This window comes from Aspergillus viridinutans, assembly GCF_018404265.1.
Source record: "Aspergillus viridinutans IFM 47045 DNA, scaffold_10, whole genome shotgun sequence".
NCBI classification, from domain to species: Eukaryota; Fungi; Ascomycota; class Eurotiomycetes; order Eurotiales; family Aspergillaceae; genus Aspergillus; species Aspergillus viridinutans.
In genome coordinates, this window is record NW_025091226.1 from 1,172,302 (window position 1) to 1,184,254 (window position 11,953).

At 51.5% G+C, this 11,953-nt stretch overlaps 6 protein-coding genes across 6 annotated transcripts; 3 read left to right on the forward strand and 3 right to left on the reverse strand.

The window, feature by feature from the left end:
- Positions 1-232: 232 nt before the first annotated feature.
- Positions 233-2,994, reverse strand: Aspvir_002085 (E3 ubiquitin-protein ligase BRE1; the record flags this gene model as incomplete). Its single annotated transcript, XM_043273686.1, has 8 exons — positions 233-337; positions 424-1,497; positions 1,555-2,102; positions 2,161-2,209; positions 2,267-2,410; positions 2,533-2,727; positions 2,790-2,901; positions 2,972-2,994. The coding sequence occupies 8 exons, from the start codon at positions 2,992-2,994 to the stop codon at positions 233-235; spliced, it is 2,250 nt and encodes a 749-aa protein (XP_043129621.1).
- Positions 2,995-3,101: 107 nt separating this feature from the next.
- Positions 3,102-4,922, forward strand: Aspvir_002086 (transcription factor TFIIIB subunit BDP1; the record flags this gene model as incomplete). Its single annotated transcript, XM_043273687.1, has 2 exons — positions 3,102-3,129; positions 3,190-4,922. The coding sequence occupies 2 exons, from the start codon at positions 3,102-3,104 to the stop codon at positions 4,920-4,922; spliced, it is 1,761 nt and encodes a 586-aa protein (XP_043129622.1).
- Positions 4,923-5,214: 292 nt separating this feature from the next.
- Positions 5,215-6,174, reverse strand: Aspvir_002087 (DUF1183 domain protein; the record flags this gene model as incomplete). Its single annotated transcript, XM_043273688.1, has 1 exon — positions 5,215-6,174. One exon carries the CDS (start codon positions 6,172-6,174, stop codon positions 5,215-5,217), a length of 960 nt encoding a protein of 319 aa, XP_043129623.1.
- A 417-nt stretch (positions 6,175-6,591) lies between these two features.
- mmm1 (ERMES complex subunit MMM1) lies at positions 6,592-8,204 on the forward strand (the record flags this gene model as incomplete). The annotated part of the gene is made up of 3 exons (XM_043273689.1): positions 6,592-6,607; positions 6,667-6,697; positions 6,761-8,204. The coding sequence occupies 3 exons, from the start codon at positions 6,592-6,594 to the stop codon at positions 8,202-8,204; spliced, it is 1,491 nt and encodes a 496-aa protein (XP_043129624.1).
- Positions 8,205-8,454: 250 nt separating this feature from the next.
- Aspvir_002089 (acireductone dioxygenase (Ni2+-requiring)) lies at positions 8,455-9,111 on the reverse strand (the record flags this gene model as incomplete). Its single annotated transcript, XM_043273690.1, has 3 exons — positions 8,455-8,583; positions 8,649-9,020; positions 9,082-9,111. The coding sequence occupies 3 exons, from the start codon at positions 9,109-9,111 to the stop codon at positions 8,455-8,457; spliced, it is 531 nt and encodes a 176-aa protein (XP_043129625.1).
- A 364-nt stretch (positions 9,112-9,475) lies between these two features.
- Positions 9,476-11,616, forward strand: Aspvir_002090 (tRNA modification protein MTO1; the record flags this gene model as incomplete). The annotated part of the gene is made up of 2 exons (XM_043273691.1): positions 9,476-9,582; positions 9,645-11,616. The coding sequence occupies 2 exons, from the start codon at positions 9,476-9,478 to the stop codon at positions 11,614-11,616; spliced, it is 2,079 nt and encodes a 692-aa protein (XP_043129626.1).
- Between the last annotated feature and the right edge of the window lie 337 nt (positions 11,617-11,953).

Sequence of the window (11,953 nt, forward strand, 5' to 3'; positions counted from 1 at the left end):
GAGCAAAAACACCGCACCATGAACCTTCCATGATTTTGTGAAAACACGAGAGTAAAAGGAAGAAAAAGGGTAATAAAAAAGCTAGGGAAAAAATCGGGAGGACGAGAAGGGCAATAAAAACTATGGTACACGAATGTAAATTTTGAACCGGACCGAGGACAAACTCGGAAACTCAACGATTGCTGAGAGGACTCATAGCGTGATATGCATATGATCATTATTTCCGAATGATCTATTGCAATTTGGACACTTTCGAGAGCGAGAAGTAAGTCTTTCTTCCACGCATTCTTTGCAGAATACGTGACCGCACGTCTTGATCGCAGTATTCTTGAAATTCCTGCGGCAGACAGTACAAAGTGCAAGACTCTGGAATGGCAATCAATTAGTATCAGTCACCCTTATACATGGGCCGGGAAGACTTACCCTCAACATCTCATACTCCGACGATGAATTGCCCAAACTCTTGTTCTTCCAATTCTCAAGGCTCTTCTTGGTATCGGCAAGGGTGACTTTCAGGCTTTCAATCTCAGTCTCGGCCTTACGACAGGCGCTTGAAGCACTCGCCAATGACGAATCCTTCGACACCGAGAGGGCCTTGAGCTCATTGACCTGGGCTTTGAGACCGTCGATAACAATGTTATTCTCCGCGATTTGCTGCTGAGCCGCATGATGCTTGCTGATGATCGAATTCAATGCTTCCTTCGTCTCACTAGCCTGCTTCTCCATATTGGCCAACAGAGAGCGAGTGGTTGCCTCCGATTCCTTTAGTTGCGAGACAATATCAGAGCTCTTCGAGTTCTGCATTCTTAAAGTTCGAACTTCCAACTCTCGTGCTTCCTTGCTTTTCATTGCAGCGAAATACTTTTGGTCCGCTTTCGACTTTTCAGCAGTCAACCGGGCAACCTTCTCTTCCAAAGCGCTAAAATCTGCAACCTTTTGTGAAGCTAACGAAGAGTACTTTTTGCAGGCGGTCTGCATCGACGTCAACTCAGTGTTGAGCATGGAATACTGGCGCTCCAAATTCTGATACTTCGCACGAAGTTCTTCCAACGGAATATCGTCGATCTCCGTATGCGGGGCTTTCGTGTTGTCAAGCTGCAAGCGGAGCCTTTCTACCTCAGATTCCAGGGCATTAATCCGGGCCTGTGCAGCATCCGCAAGTTCTTGAACCTTAGTTGTAGCAATTTTCTCCTGTTCTTGCGCGGCCTTGCGCATCTGCTGATCAGCCAAGAGCTCGTCGCGGGCGTTCCGGATTCGGGCTAAGTCAGTCTCAGCTCGCATCAACTGCGCTTCCTTCTCAGCAATAACATTCTGGGTTTCCTCAGCCACCTGGTTGCGATATGCAGTCCGTTCAGATCGTAACTTTGCAGCCTCTTCACGTAGTTGTATGTTTGTTGCTTCGAGGTGGTTGATTCGTTTTACAACGTCGTCGTATTGGGATCGTAGTTGCTTGAACAAGTCCGTATGCGCATAATCATCGTCGGTGGGCTTTGTGCGCTACATCAACAACATCCAGTCAGCAGCAGTTTGCACAGCCGGCCATCAGCGCCTTACCTTGATATTCAGTTCCGTGATCTGGCTTAGTAAATTTGCATTCTCAGCTTCCAGTTTTTGCAACTGTTCCTTTTGCTTCTCCGAAACAGCCACAAGCTGCTTATGCGCTTCTTCCAACTCGGAATTGCGTTCGACGCTCGAGGGCACACCGTTGACAGGTGACTGTTCTTCCCGATTTCCAGACGCACTATCGCCGCCAGGTCGCTGACCACCCAGGAGGTATTGCTTCTCTAATTTTGCGACAGTCAAGCTTCGTGCCCGGTCGAGCTTCTTCTCAGCCACCATGTACCGTAATGACGCTGCCTCCAGGCTTTCTTCCAGTTGCTGTTTCTCGGCCAAAGCTTTCTCAAGTTCGGCAATAGTACTTTTTTCTTCAGCTAATTTTTTGGCAAGTTGAGACTGCAAATCTGTAACCTCTGGGGGGCCGTTTGTGGAGAAAGATTGCAACCGAGTAATAATGGCACGTATATCATCTGACCGGGATTTGAGATGCTTTTCAAAGTCTTCCATATTTTCGAATAACAGCGAACTTCGAAACGAAGGCCGATCTAGAAGAGTATTAGTGAGTCGACTTCAAAATGATGATCTAGCTAGGTTAGTGCCTACCTTTGTCTTCATCCGACGCGCCCATGAGAGTTTTGACCTCATCAATTAACTATCGCAAGAACAGTGAGACTCTGCCGCTGCAAGGAAGATGCGCGAGGATACTTACCTGATTGAACCAGGCATCAATTACACGTAAATGGTCATTATGGTAGGCCGTAGCTTTCGACATTTCCTTGAGTTTCGTCTCCAGAGACATCTTCTCACGTTTATACTCTTGCATCTGCCGCCATATCGCATCTTTTTGGAATCGCTGCCGCGGAGTGTAAGTCAGCATCAGAATCATTTTAAAACTTCAGCTGAAGTCTAGGTGGATCGGGGGAAAAACCCCCCTGCTAGAAACTAAAGGTTCAGTAACAAACGTTGGCAACTCACCTCTAGGTCGTCTTTCCAAGGCATATCGGCATCTGGGTGCGGTTTACTACCACCATTGATAGAAGTAGCTTGCTTCTTCAATGGTGGAGCAGAATCATTGGGATCATGAGTAGCAGGTCTCTTCCGGTCTTCCATCTTGACGATACCGGACTCGGAACATGCGACGGGAGATGCTTCGGTGGCCGGCATCAGTGGCTAGAAGACATAAGTCGATGAAGGCCGTCACCACTGAACAGCAACCAGCCTGGAGCAATAACCGCAGCAGTTCCCGCCCGTGTAGGTGACAACAAATTCTGAGTGACGTTGAAGGGCGCAGCAGTGCAGGTGGTAGTGATAAGCAGGACTTGGGAAGCCAGGAGGATTTTCGGCCTGGGAGGTTTAGCGTCGCCTAGCGCCTCCCACGTGACCGAGCCCACTTCCCCCCAGAGTTCAGACGAACACCCGGCGTCTAGACTTCTGCATGTCACCTTCTACGTATATTCGCTGGACCATCCATCCATCGCATCGGTTCTGTTATCGGCCTGGAATTTGATGACTCTTTTCCTCTCCAGCTATGCTGAGCCGTGAGGATGAAATCTTTTTCGAGTTCTGTCATCAGTAAGTGTTGAATCCTACCTTCTACAACGTGCTCCATCGTCTGACCGCTTCCGTCTTCAGATAAGTCGGGCAAGAAATTTGCTCCAAAGGCGCCTGTCCGTCGCGCCCCTCCGGCTCCCTCTGCCACCCCAGCACCACCGCGAAGACATAGTACCGCTTCACAAACATCTACTACTCAAAACAGTCAACCGGCGTTAGATAAAGTTCCTGCCGAGCTCGCGCCTCCTGCTACGGTCCCGGAGCCTTCTATCCCATCTACCGCTGATGTTCAATTGCCCGTCGCCGAGTCGTCGGGGGCCCCGAGACCCGATTCAATACCATCCAAATCTGTGACAGCCATTCCCATTCCCGTTTCGAAGCGTAAGGCATCTTCCTCGGCTCCCACACGGCGCGTGACTGTTGAAGAAGCTCCTGCGCCATCTCAATCACTCGCGCGTCATGATACCAATACCGAACGTCCACCCACAGATCTCGAGGCGAATGGACCTGAGAAGCAAAGAGAAATTGTTCAAAGTATCGAAGTCCCTCAAAACCTTGGGAGCCGCGATGACGCCTCGACACCTGCGGCTAGTTCTCAGAACCTTCCACCTGTTGAGACCGCTACAGAGATCCGCCCATCCAAGCGCTTGAAGCTGACTCAAGAATCGTCGACAACATCCGCCCGTCCTACTCTTTCACCATCCCATGTCATTACTCCGCCATCTACCCAACCCCCGACGGTTGAAGAAACTACAGAAGTAACCGACGGAGCTGAATCGCAAGCAAACGCTGACCAGAGTCGAAGAGCGTCGAAGTCGCGAGGCAGAAGGGCGAGCCGCATCTCCAATGCTGAGGATGCCGCGGGCAAGGTGAAGAGGAAGCAACAGCAGTCTCGCAAAAAGCGCGAGCCAACACCGGAAGGAGCGGATCTCATCGAAATCGCTCCAGCAGTAGTCAAAATGTCAGAATTGTGCAAGGATTTACGAACGGGGAAAATGTCTAGGCGGGAAACTGAACTGCGCAACATGGAACTCGCTGAGCAGGAACGCAAGCGAGCTCAACAAGAGGACGAGAGCCAAGCGCCAGTCCCTCTCAAACCGACCGCGGATGTTGCATCACCCGCAGCGGAACCCGATATCGCTGTCGACAAGAAGCCACAGGCCGGTCCTGTGATGCGAATCGTGAATGGAGAGATTGTGCTTGATGCCGCTTCCCTTCAGGTCGATCGTTATGCAGATGCGGCGAGAAATGCGGGGGAGCTAGAGGATGTGGTGGAAAGCTCTCTTACACGGAAGATCAACCAAGCCACATGGGGTAAACGGTCCAAGACAGAATCATGGGATGAAGAGATGACGGATCTATTTTACAGAGGCTTGCGAATGTTTGGCACCGATTTCATGATGATCAGCAAGCTGTTCCCTGGGAGGTCGAGACGTCAGATCAAGCTGAAATTCAACAATGAAGAGCGGCGCGCTCCAGAACGAATCAAGGAAACACTGTTGGGCCCCGGGGAAACGATTGATATCGCGACGTATTCCGAAATGACCAACACTGTGTACGATGACCCCAGATTGGTTCAGCAGGAGTTGGATGAAGAGAAGAAACGGATTGAGGAACAGCACGCAAAGGAAAAGCAGGCTCAGGAGGATTTGCTTCGCAATCCAGACGGCGCGACTGATGGTGGTGCTGCACCAGGGCTGGACAATGCCAATAACTTGCCCGTAAAGGGCAAACGAAACAACAAAAGACAGGCAATGAGAGCTATGGGAGGCGGAACTGAAGAGGTTATTGGCACGATTGATGACTTTCCTTGATTATTTAAGCGCTTTGGTGGCTCGGAGTTAGGTAGAAATTAGCGGGGGTGGGCGTTTTGGACTGTTACTGTGTCGCGCGGCTTTGAGATGGATCACGATCACGGCCTGGATGCCTTTTCTGCGGTCTACCTGAGTGGCTCTTATCGGTGTTGCTTCTCGCTTCATGGCAGCGTAATATCATAACTAGGTTATCCAGCACATGCTAGCTTCGTCATGCAGCGTCTAGGCAGGTTACTACAGTTTGCGGAATTAGGGGCGAACGAATCAATTCTAATGTCCGCGATTCTAAGCATTATCTTCGTCTTGTTGAGCCGAATCCCGTACTCTCCGTGGTAGCCGAAAACCGAGGAGGGGAACGCGGCCGTGTGCTGCTTTCTCTCCAAGGCTCTTGGTCATCCCATCTTCTAGAAGGTGACGGTCTGTCGCTCTGCCGATTGCTTCTCCTACCCATCTCGTAGCCAGCCGCGCCACCAGCCGCAGCACCGGTCCAAAAGCCCGGTCTCCACCCTGGCTGCGATGAACATGAGCTATCTGGAAAGCTGCTGTATGGAGGAGGTGGCCCAGGGAAAGGCCCATAGTCACCCCCTCCTCCGCCACCTCCCCAAAATCCGCCCCAACCTCGCCCAACATTGGGCCTTCTTCGACGACCACGCAGCCCAAAACAGGAGCGGACGATAGGCCATAGAATCATAACGAGAACCGCAGCCCAGAACCCTAAGAAAATCAGGTCGACTAGAGCGTCCATGCCTCGGCGCCACCCTTTTGTCGCACGCGGGATGGACCGCAGATCATCCTCTTGTATTTTGCCAAATCGCCTCTCTCCGCGCTCCGTCAACAGTAGCCGGTACTCGACACCACAGCTGCCCTTCAACACCCACTTGTCATCGGCATTTCGGTATCCCTCGCAGATCACATCTGTTGCGCCCAACATGAACTCCTCCGGAAGTGGTGCAGTACAAGTCCACTGGACATCTTCTTCGTCGTAGTCGTATCCAGCATTCGTGCATCGCATAGTCTCTATCTTGTACTTGTCGCAGATGCTCTTTGAGGGGCCCACGCATTTCAGCTGTGGAATCGGGGAAACACGGCGGGAGGATGTGAGACGATTGGCGCGGAGCGTCAGTGACTGCACTCGCGAGAGGAGTATGGCATTTGGCCCAGGGGGTGATTCCGAAGATCTGCCGTATGCTAGCCCCGGAGGAGCAAAGCATAGAAGCCATAGTAGCAGTGAGTTAATGCCCGGATAGTACATTCTGCAAGAAAAATGTTTTCGTTCTGTACGGAGTATTTTGTAAGCGCAGGAAAGTCAGTTTGCAGACATATTGATTATGAGCACAAAGATGAGGCAAAACCAGCCAGCTGGTAATATAGTACAGATTGTTAACGATCGAACATGGGTGACTGCGAAAGCTCAACGTGTCCTCACACAGAGGCGAGAGCTCATGGGTTATTTTGGTGGAGTCCAATCGCGATATGGATGTGATAAGCAGCTGCTCGGTCTTAGACTACCTTAGGTAGCCTTGGCCGAGGCCGACAGGGTCCGTCATTCGTCATTCTTTTTTGACCTTGACCTTGATCTTCCAACGCGTTGGAAATCTTCAATAGCAGTGTTGCTTGTTGTAGCAATGGGGCTATGGAAAGCACCAGATAACATATACAGCAGCTGAAAATGTCTTCTCAGCTAAGTGCGATTGATTCCGTTCCGTTGTTGATGCTTGAACCAAGGCTGACAACACTGAACTAGACGACCCCACGCCTATCCCGGCTCAGTCCTCGTACGTCAAGATCACTCTGTCTTATTGGTTAAGGCTGTTGAATAGCTGATGAAGTGGGTGTAGTTTATCATTTACACAAGGGTTCTTGCTGGGACAGCTCTCCGTCGTGCTTCTCATTGCTGCCTTCCTCAAGTTCTTCATCTTCGGCGAAGCAGCGCCTCCGCCGTCTCGCGGCCTCTCTCATCGTTCGACTACTCATCGACGTTCCAGTTCGATTTACAGCAGTGCACAGCATGATGGAAGCACAAGAACATTGAGAGAAAAGCCGTCTAACTCGAACGTCCTCCGTCCGGTACCGTCCTCCGCGACCAACACCCGCTCCATCCTGCGAAAGACCTACTACAGTGCAATCCCCACCAATCCCTCCTCGAAACATGGACGACACAGGATACACCATTCTTCACACCAGCCAGAATCGCTGGACTGGTTCAATGTTCTCATAGCTCAGACAATTGCTCAGTACAGACAAACAGCATATCTGTTGAAGGACTCGCCAACATCATCAATCCTCAGCTCGCTAACGGCGGCCCTGAATAACCCGGAAAAGAAGCCATCATTTATAGATAAAATTACTGTGACGGACATATCTCTGGGGGAGGAGTTTCCTATCTTCAGCAATTGTCGGATCATTGCTGTTGATGACCCAAATTCTGATGGTGGACGCCTTCAGGCACTGATGGACGTCGACCTGAGCGATGACAACCTCTCCATCGCCATCGAGACGCAGCTACTTCTCAATTATCCGAAGCCATGCTCTGCCATCCTTCCCGTGGCACTCTCCATCTCTGTTGTCCGCTTTTCCGGGACCCTTTGCATATCACTCGTCCCCGCTTCCACACCTCCACTCGACACTCCATCCCATTCCCCATCTCCCCCTACCGCCGAGACAACAACGAATGGACGCTCAAAGCGCGAAGAACAGACTGGTGGAAGTCACTCTCGCGCAGGAGGCTCCTCTGAGGAACCCAGTGGTGAGAATCCGCCGACAACCAGTCCAAAGAGCAACGTTGCGTTTTCCTTTCTTCCAGACTATCGACTTGACCTCTCCGTGCGGTCGTTGATCGGCTCTCGTAGCAGACTCCAGGACGTGCCTAAAGTCGCTCAGCTAGTCGAAGCCCGTGTTCATGCATGGTTTGAGGAGCGCGTTGTTGAACCTCGGGTGCAGGTCGTGGGACTGCCGGACCTCTGGCCTCGAATGGGCAGAACAGGCGTAAGGACTGGCGATGATTCGGAAACGGGCTCTAATGCGCCGCGGAGTAACACAGTGGCGGATGCTAGCGGGTCTGCCCGTCACGAGGAGTCGTCTCGCGAACCAGAGGTGCTCAGGTTTGGGGAACTATTGGGCACACGGCCGCCGTTTGACCTTGCTTCTCGAACGAGCAGCTTCAATGTTGAAATTGGCGACCTCCGTAGTCGCAGCATGACGCGGGAAGAGAGCAGTGGTAACTTGAGCGATCAATTCCACATGCCTGGCTCTCTGCCAGGAGGTGGTGTAACTACAACTTGAGTCAATATTTTGACCGGTAGATTAAAAGACATAAAAACGACATGTTTTTCATAAGGGCCTGGGAATTTAATAGTCGTTGTACGTGGAAAGTGTCGTGATCTATCGAATTGCTATGATATATACAAAATCATCAGTTTGGAGCTAAAAGCACTAGATCGCGTGGCAAGCGGTAGTCTTTCCCCCTTCAATCAACCATGCTTCTTGCCCATGCTGGCAATTAGCATTAAGTCATCAATGGAAAGCAAACGTTTTAAGCAACGGCCTTGTTCTGGACCGTGTGGAGGTAAGACTGCCGATGAGAGTTTTCATCGACATCAGGGCCACGGTTCAAGGGTGTCCACTTAGGCTCTTCCTGGAAAAGGCGCATAGCCTTGACGTACTGTGAACGAAGCAGTCAGCAAGTTGGTATCAAAGTGTAGACAGCATAAGCTCATGGACACCAACATTCTTGTCATCGGTGGTAAAACGATGGTAGATACCAGCGGGGAGAATGATCAAGTCATCCTTCGCCAACTTGATCCGAACCCATTCGTCCTCCTGGCCACGCACGTCAAAGTAACCCTCGCCATCACGGATGTAGCGGATCTCCTCGTCTTCGTGCAGATGCTCATTGAAGAACATCTTCACCTTCTCCTCGTACACATCACCCATCGTCTGTGGCGAAACGACAATCTCATCGCGATTCTTGTACCCACGTTCCTTGGCCAATTCATTGACAGCCTCGAGGGAGGGAAAATGGTAGTACTGGACTCCAATGGAGGCGAGGTAGTCCACCGTCACCGGACGGCCGGAGTCATGGGGTTCCCTCTGGTCACCCTATTCCAATCTCAGTCTCTGCCTGATAAGAGAGGCCATAGTCTCGGATAATGAAACCTACCGTTTTGTTGTCATACCAATAAGCCTTCATGGTGGATGCTTCTCCTGTGACGACCGCCAAACAGAGTATCTACTTGCGTTCAGATAATGGTCAACAGACTTGTCTGACACGGAGCCGACCAGAATATCTCGTATCCTATCAGCGCGAAGATATAGAAGATACAAATCCCATCTAAAGGCCTGCGGGGCATGGAAAAGCAGCCCCGCAACTAGCGATCGCGCAAATCACCGGCAATATTTGCTTATTTGCATTACGTCCGCTTTTCACCGCCTTCGGAAATAAATGGCAATAATAAATATCATCCACGTGATCCGGATAGCCACCAGTATTTTTCCATGGCCTCAATGCAGTTTACTGTTCTGGTGTAAAGTCGTCCTGGCTAAAAATGGTCATCATGGCTTTTAGGGCGCGGTCAGTGGCTCTTTGGCGATGGGGCTCTGCTCCTCGGTCCCGGGCCATGGGCCTCACACGAGGCATGGCCACAGTTTCTGATGGAACCCGGTATGGATTTCCCAGCACTTTATCCTAGTAGTCTCAGCACGGTACTGACTCTAGGCATGTAGTGCATACGATGTCGTCGTTATTGGAGGAGGCCACGCTGGTTCCGAGGCCTCTGCAGCTGCCGCTCGATCTGGCGCACGCACCGCATTGATTACGCCGTCGCTTTCGAACATTGGGGTTTGTTCATGCAATCCGAGTTTTGGAGGAATCGGGAAAGGAACAATGATCCGCGAAATTGATGCCATGGATGGTGTGGCAGGGCGAATCATTGACAAGGCCGGTATTATGTTTCGCATTCTTAATCGCTCCAAGGGACCTGCTGTGTGGGGTCCGCGCGCCCAGATCGATCGGGATCTCTACAAGAAGTACATGCAGGAGGAGCTGGTCGCTACCGAAGGGCTGAGCATAGTGGAAGGCAAGGTTGCTGATATTGTGGTGTCAAAAGAGGGGGTGGAGAACATCCCGGGATCGCAGGGCAAGATTGTCGGAGTACGGCTCGAATCCGGAGAGGTAATACCTACTGGGCGCGTCGTCATCACAACCGGAACGTTTCTCGGTGGAGAAATACACATTGGACTTGAAGCCTACCCTTCGGGGCGTATGGGTGAAGCGGCTACGTTTGGGCTTAGCAAATCCCTTCGCGAAGCAGGTTTTCAGCTTGGTCGCCTCAAGACCGGGACTCCTCCTCGCTTGGATATGAAAACGATCGACTTTTCGCCATTGGAAGTCCAGAGAGGCGACTCCCCTCCGCAACCTTTCTCGTATCTCAACAAAACGGTCGATGTTGGCGATGAAGGTCAGCTTACATGCTGGATGACCCACACCAACGAGGCTTCACACGAGATTGTGCGTGCGAACCTTGACAAATCGATTCACATTCGCGAGACTGTGCGGGGGCCACGCTACTGCCCCTCGCTGGAATCGAAGATTATACGTTTTACGGATAAGACACAGCACCAGATCTGGCTCGAACCGGAAGGATTCGCACCGAATGACGTCATCTACCCGAACGGTATCTCGATGACCATTCCGGCAGATGCACAATATGCCCTGCTACGCACGGTCCGCGGTCTTGAGAACGTGCGCATGCTACAGCCCGGCTATGGTGTGGAGTACGACTACATCGATCCCCGCAATCTCCGGCCGACTCTGGAGACCAAACTGATCAGTGGCCTGTATCTTGCAGGCCAGATCAATGGAACAACCGGATATGAAGAAGCTGCCGGACAGGGGATCATTGCCGGTACTAACGCCGGTCTGTCTGCTCAAGGCCGTCAGCCGTTCACTCTCACCCGGTCGGACGGATTTATCGGAATCATGATCGACGACCTCATCACGAAGGGAGTATCCGAACCCTATCGTATGTTCACCGCACGAAGCGAATACCGCATTTCGACTCGGTCTGACAACGCCGATCTGCGACTCACCCGTATGACCCGTAACGCAGGAGTGGTCTCGGACAAGCGGTGGCGTTACTTCACCGACACAGAAGCACAAATCAAGGAGTTGCAGAACCTCCTCGCCAATACAAAACTTTCCTCTACCATCTGGTCGCGCAAAGGATTCAAAACTCGGACGGATAGCTCTGTCCGCTCGGCGCTCGACCTCCTCTGCCTCGACGGTGTGGACATCGACGCTTTGATCCCCCACATCGAATCGCCATCAGGTATGGCATACACACCGTCGTCATTCGACCCCATAATCCGAACCCGGGTCAGCATCGAAGGTCGCTACGCCCCTTATGTCAAGCGGCAAGAGGCAATGGCGAGGAAATTCCTGCAGGATGAGAGCCTCACCTTGCCTCCGGACCTGGACTACTCGAAGGTTCAGGGCATCAGTACCGAGGAAAGACAGGCTCTCGAGCGCGTCCGACCCGTTAGTGTGGGAATGGCGAGGCGCATCGAAGGAGTCACGCCAGCGGGTGCTCTGAGGTTGCTGATGCACGTCCGCAGGACCATCGACACGAGCAAAGAAGCACTCGACGCAGACGCGATTGAAGGATCTGCGGAAAGCGTGTTACGTGGATCTGTTTGAGAGTGCAGAATGCAGCGTGATGCTCAATCATCTAGGAGGCTTGTATGATTAACATTGGGGTTAACATTTATTGGGAAACTGCATGGCGCATGGGATGGTACAGCGACTGAAATATTTCTAGGGCTTGTTATATGGCATTGTGGCATACTATACCAAGGTTATTCTACTCCGTATACTCTCAGAGGTCTCGCCTCAACAACAACAACACATATCATGTATTCCTGATCTCCAAATTCGTAACATGTCCCTTCTCCATCTACTATTTAAAAAGCAGAATAGTAAACTCCCCAAGTCTTAAGTAAGATGATCGAGTCGATGATCATAAGCAACGTGGTGG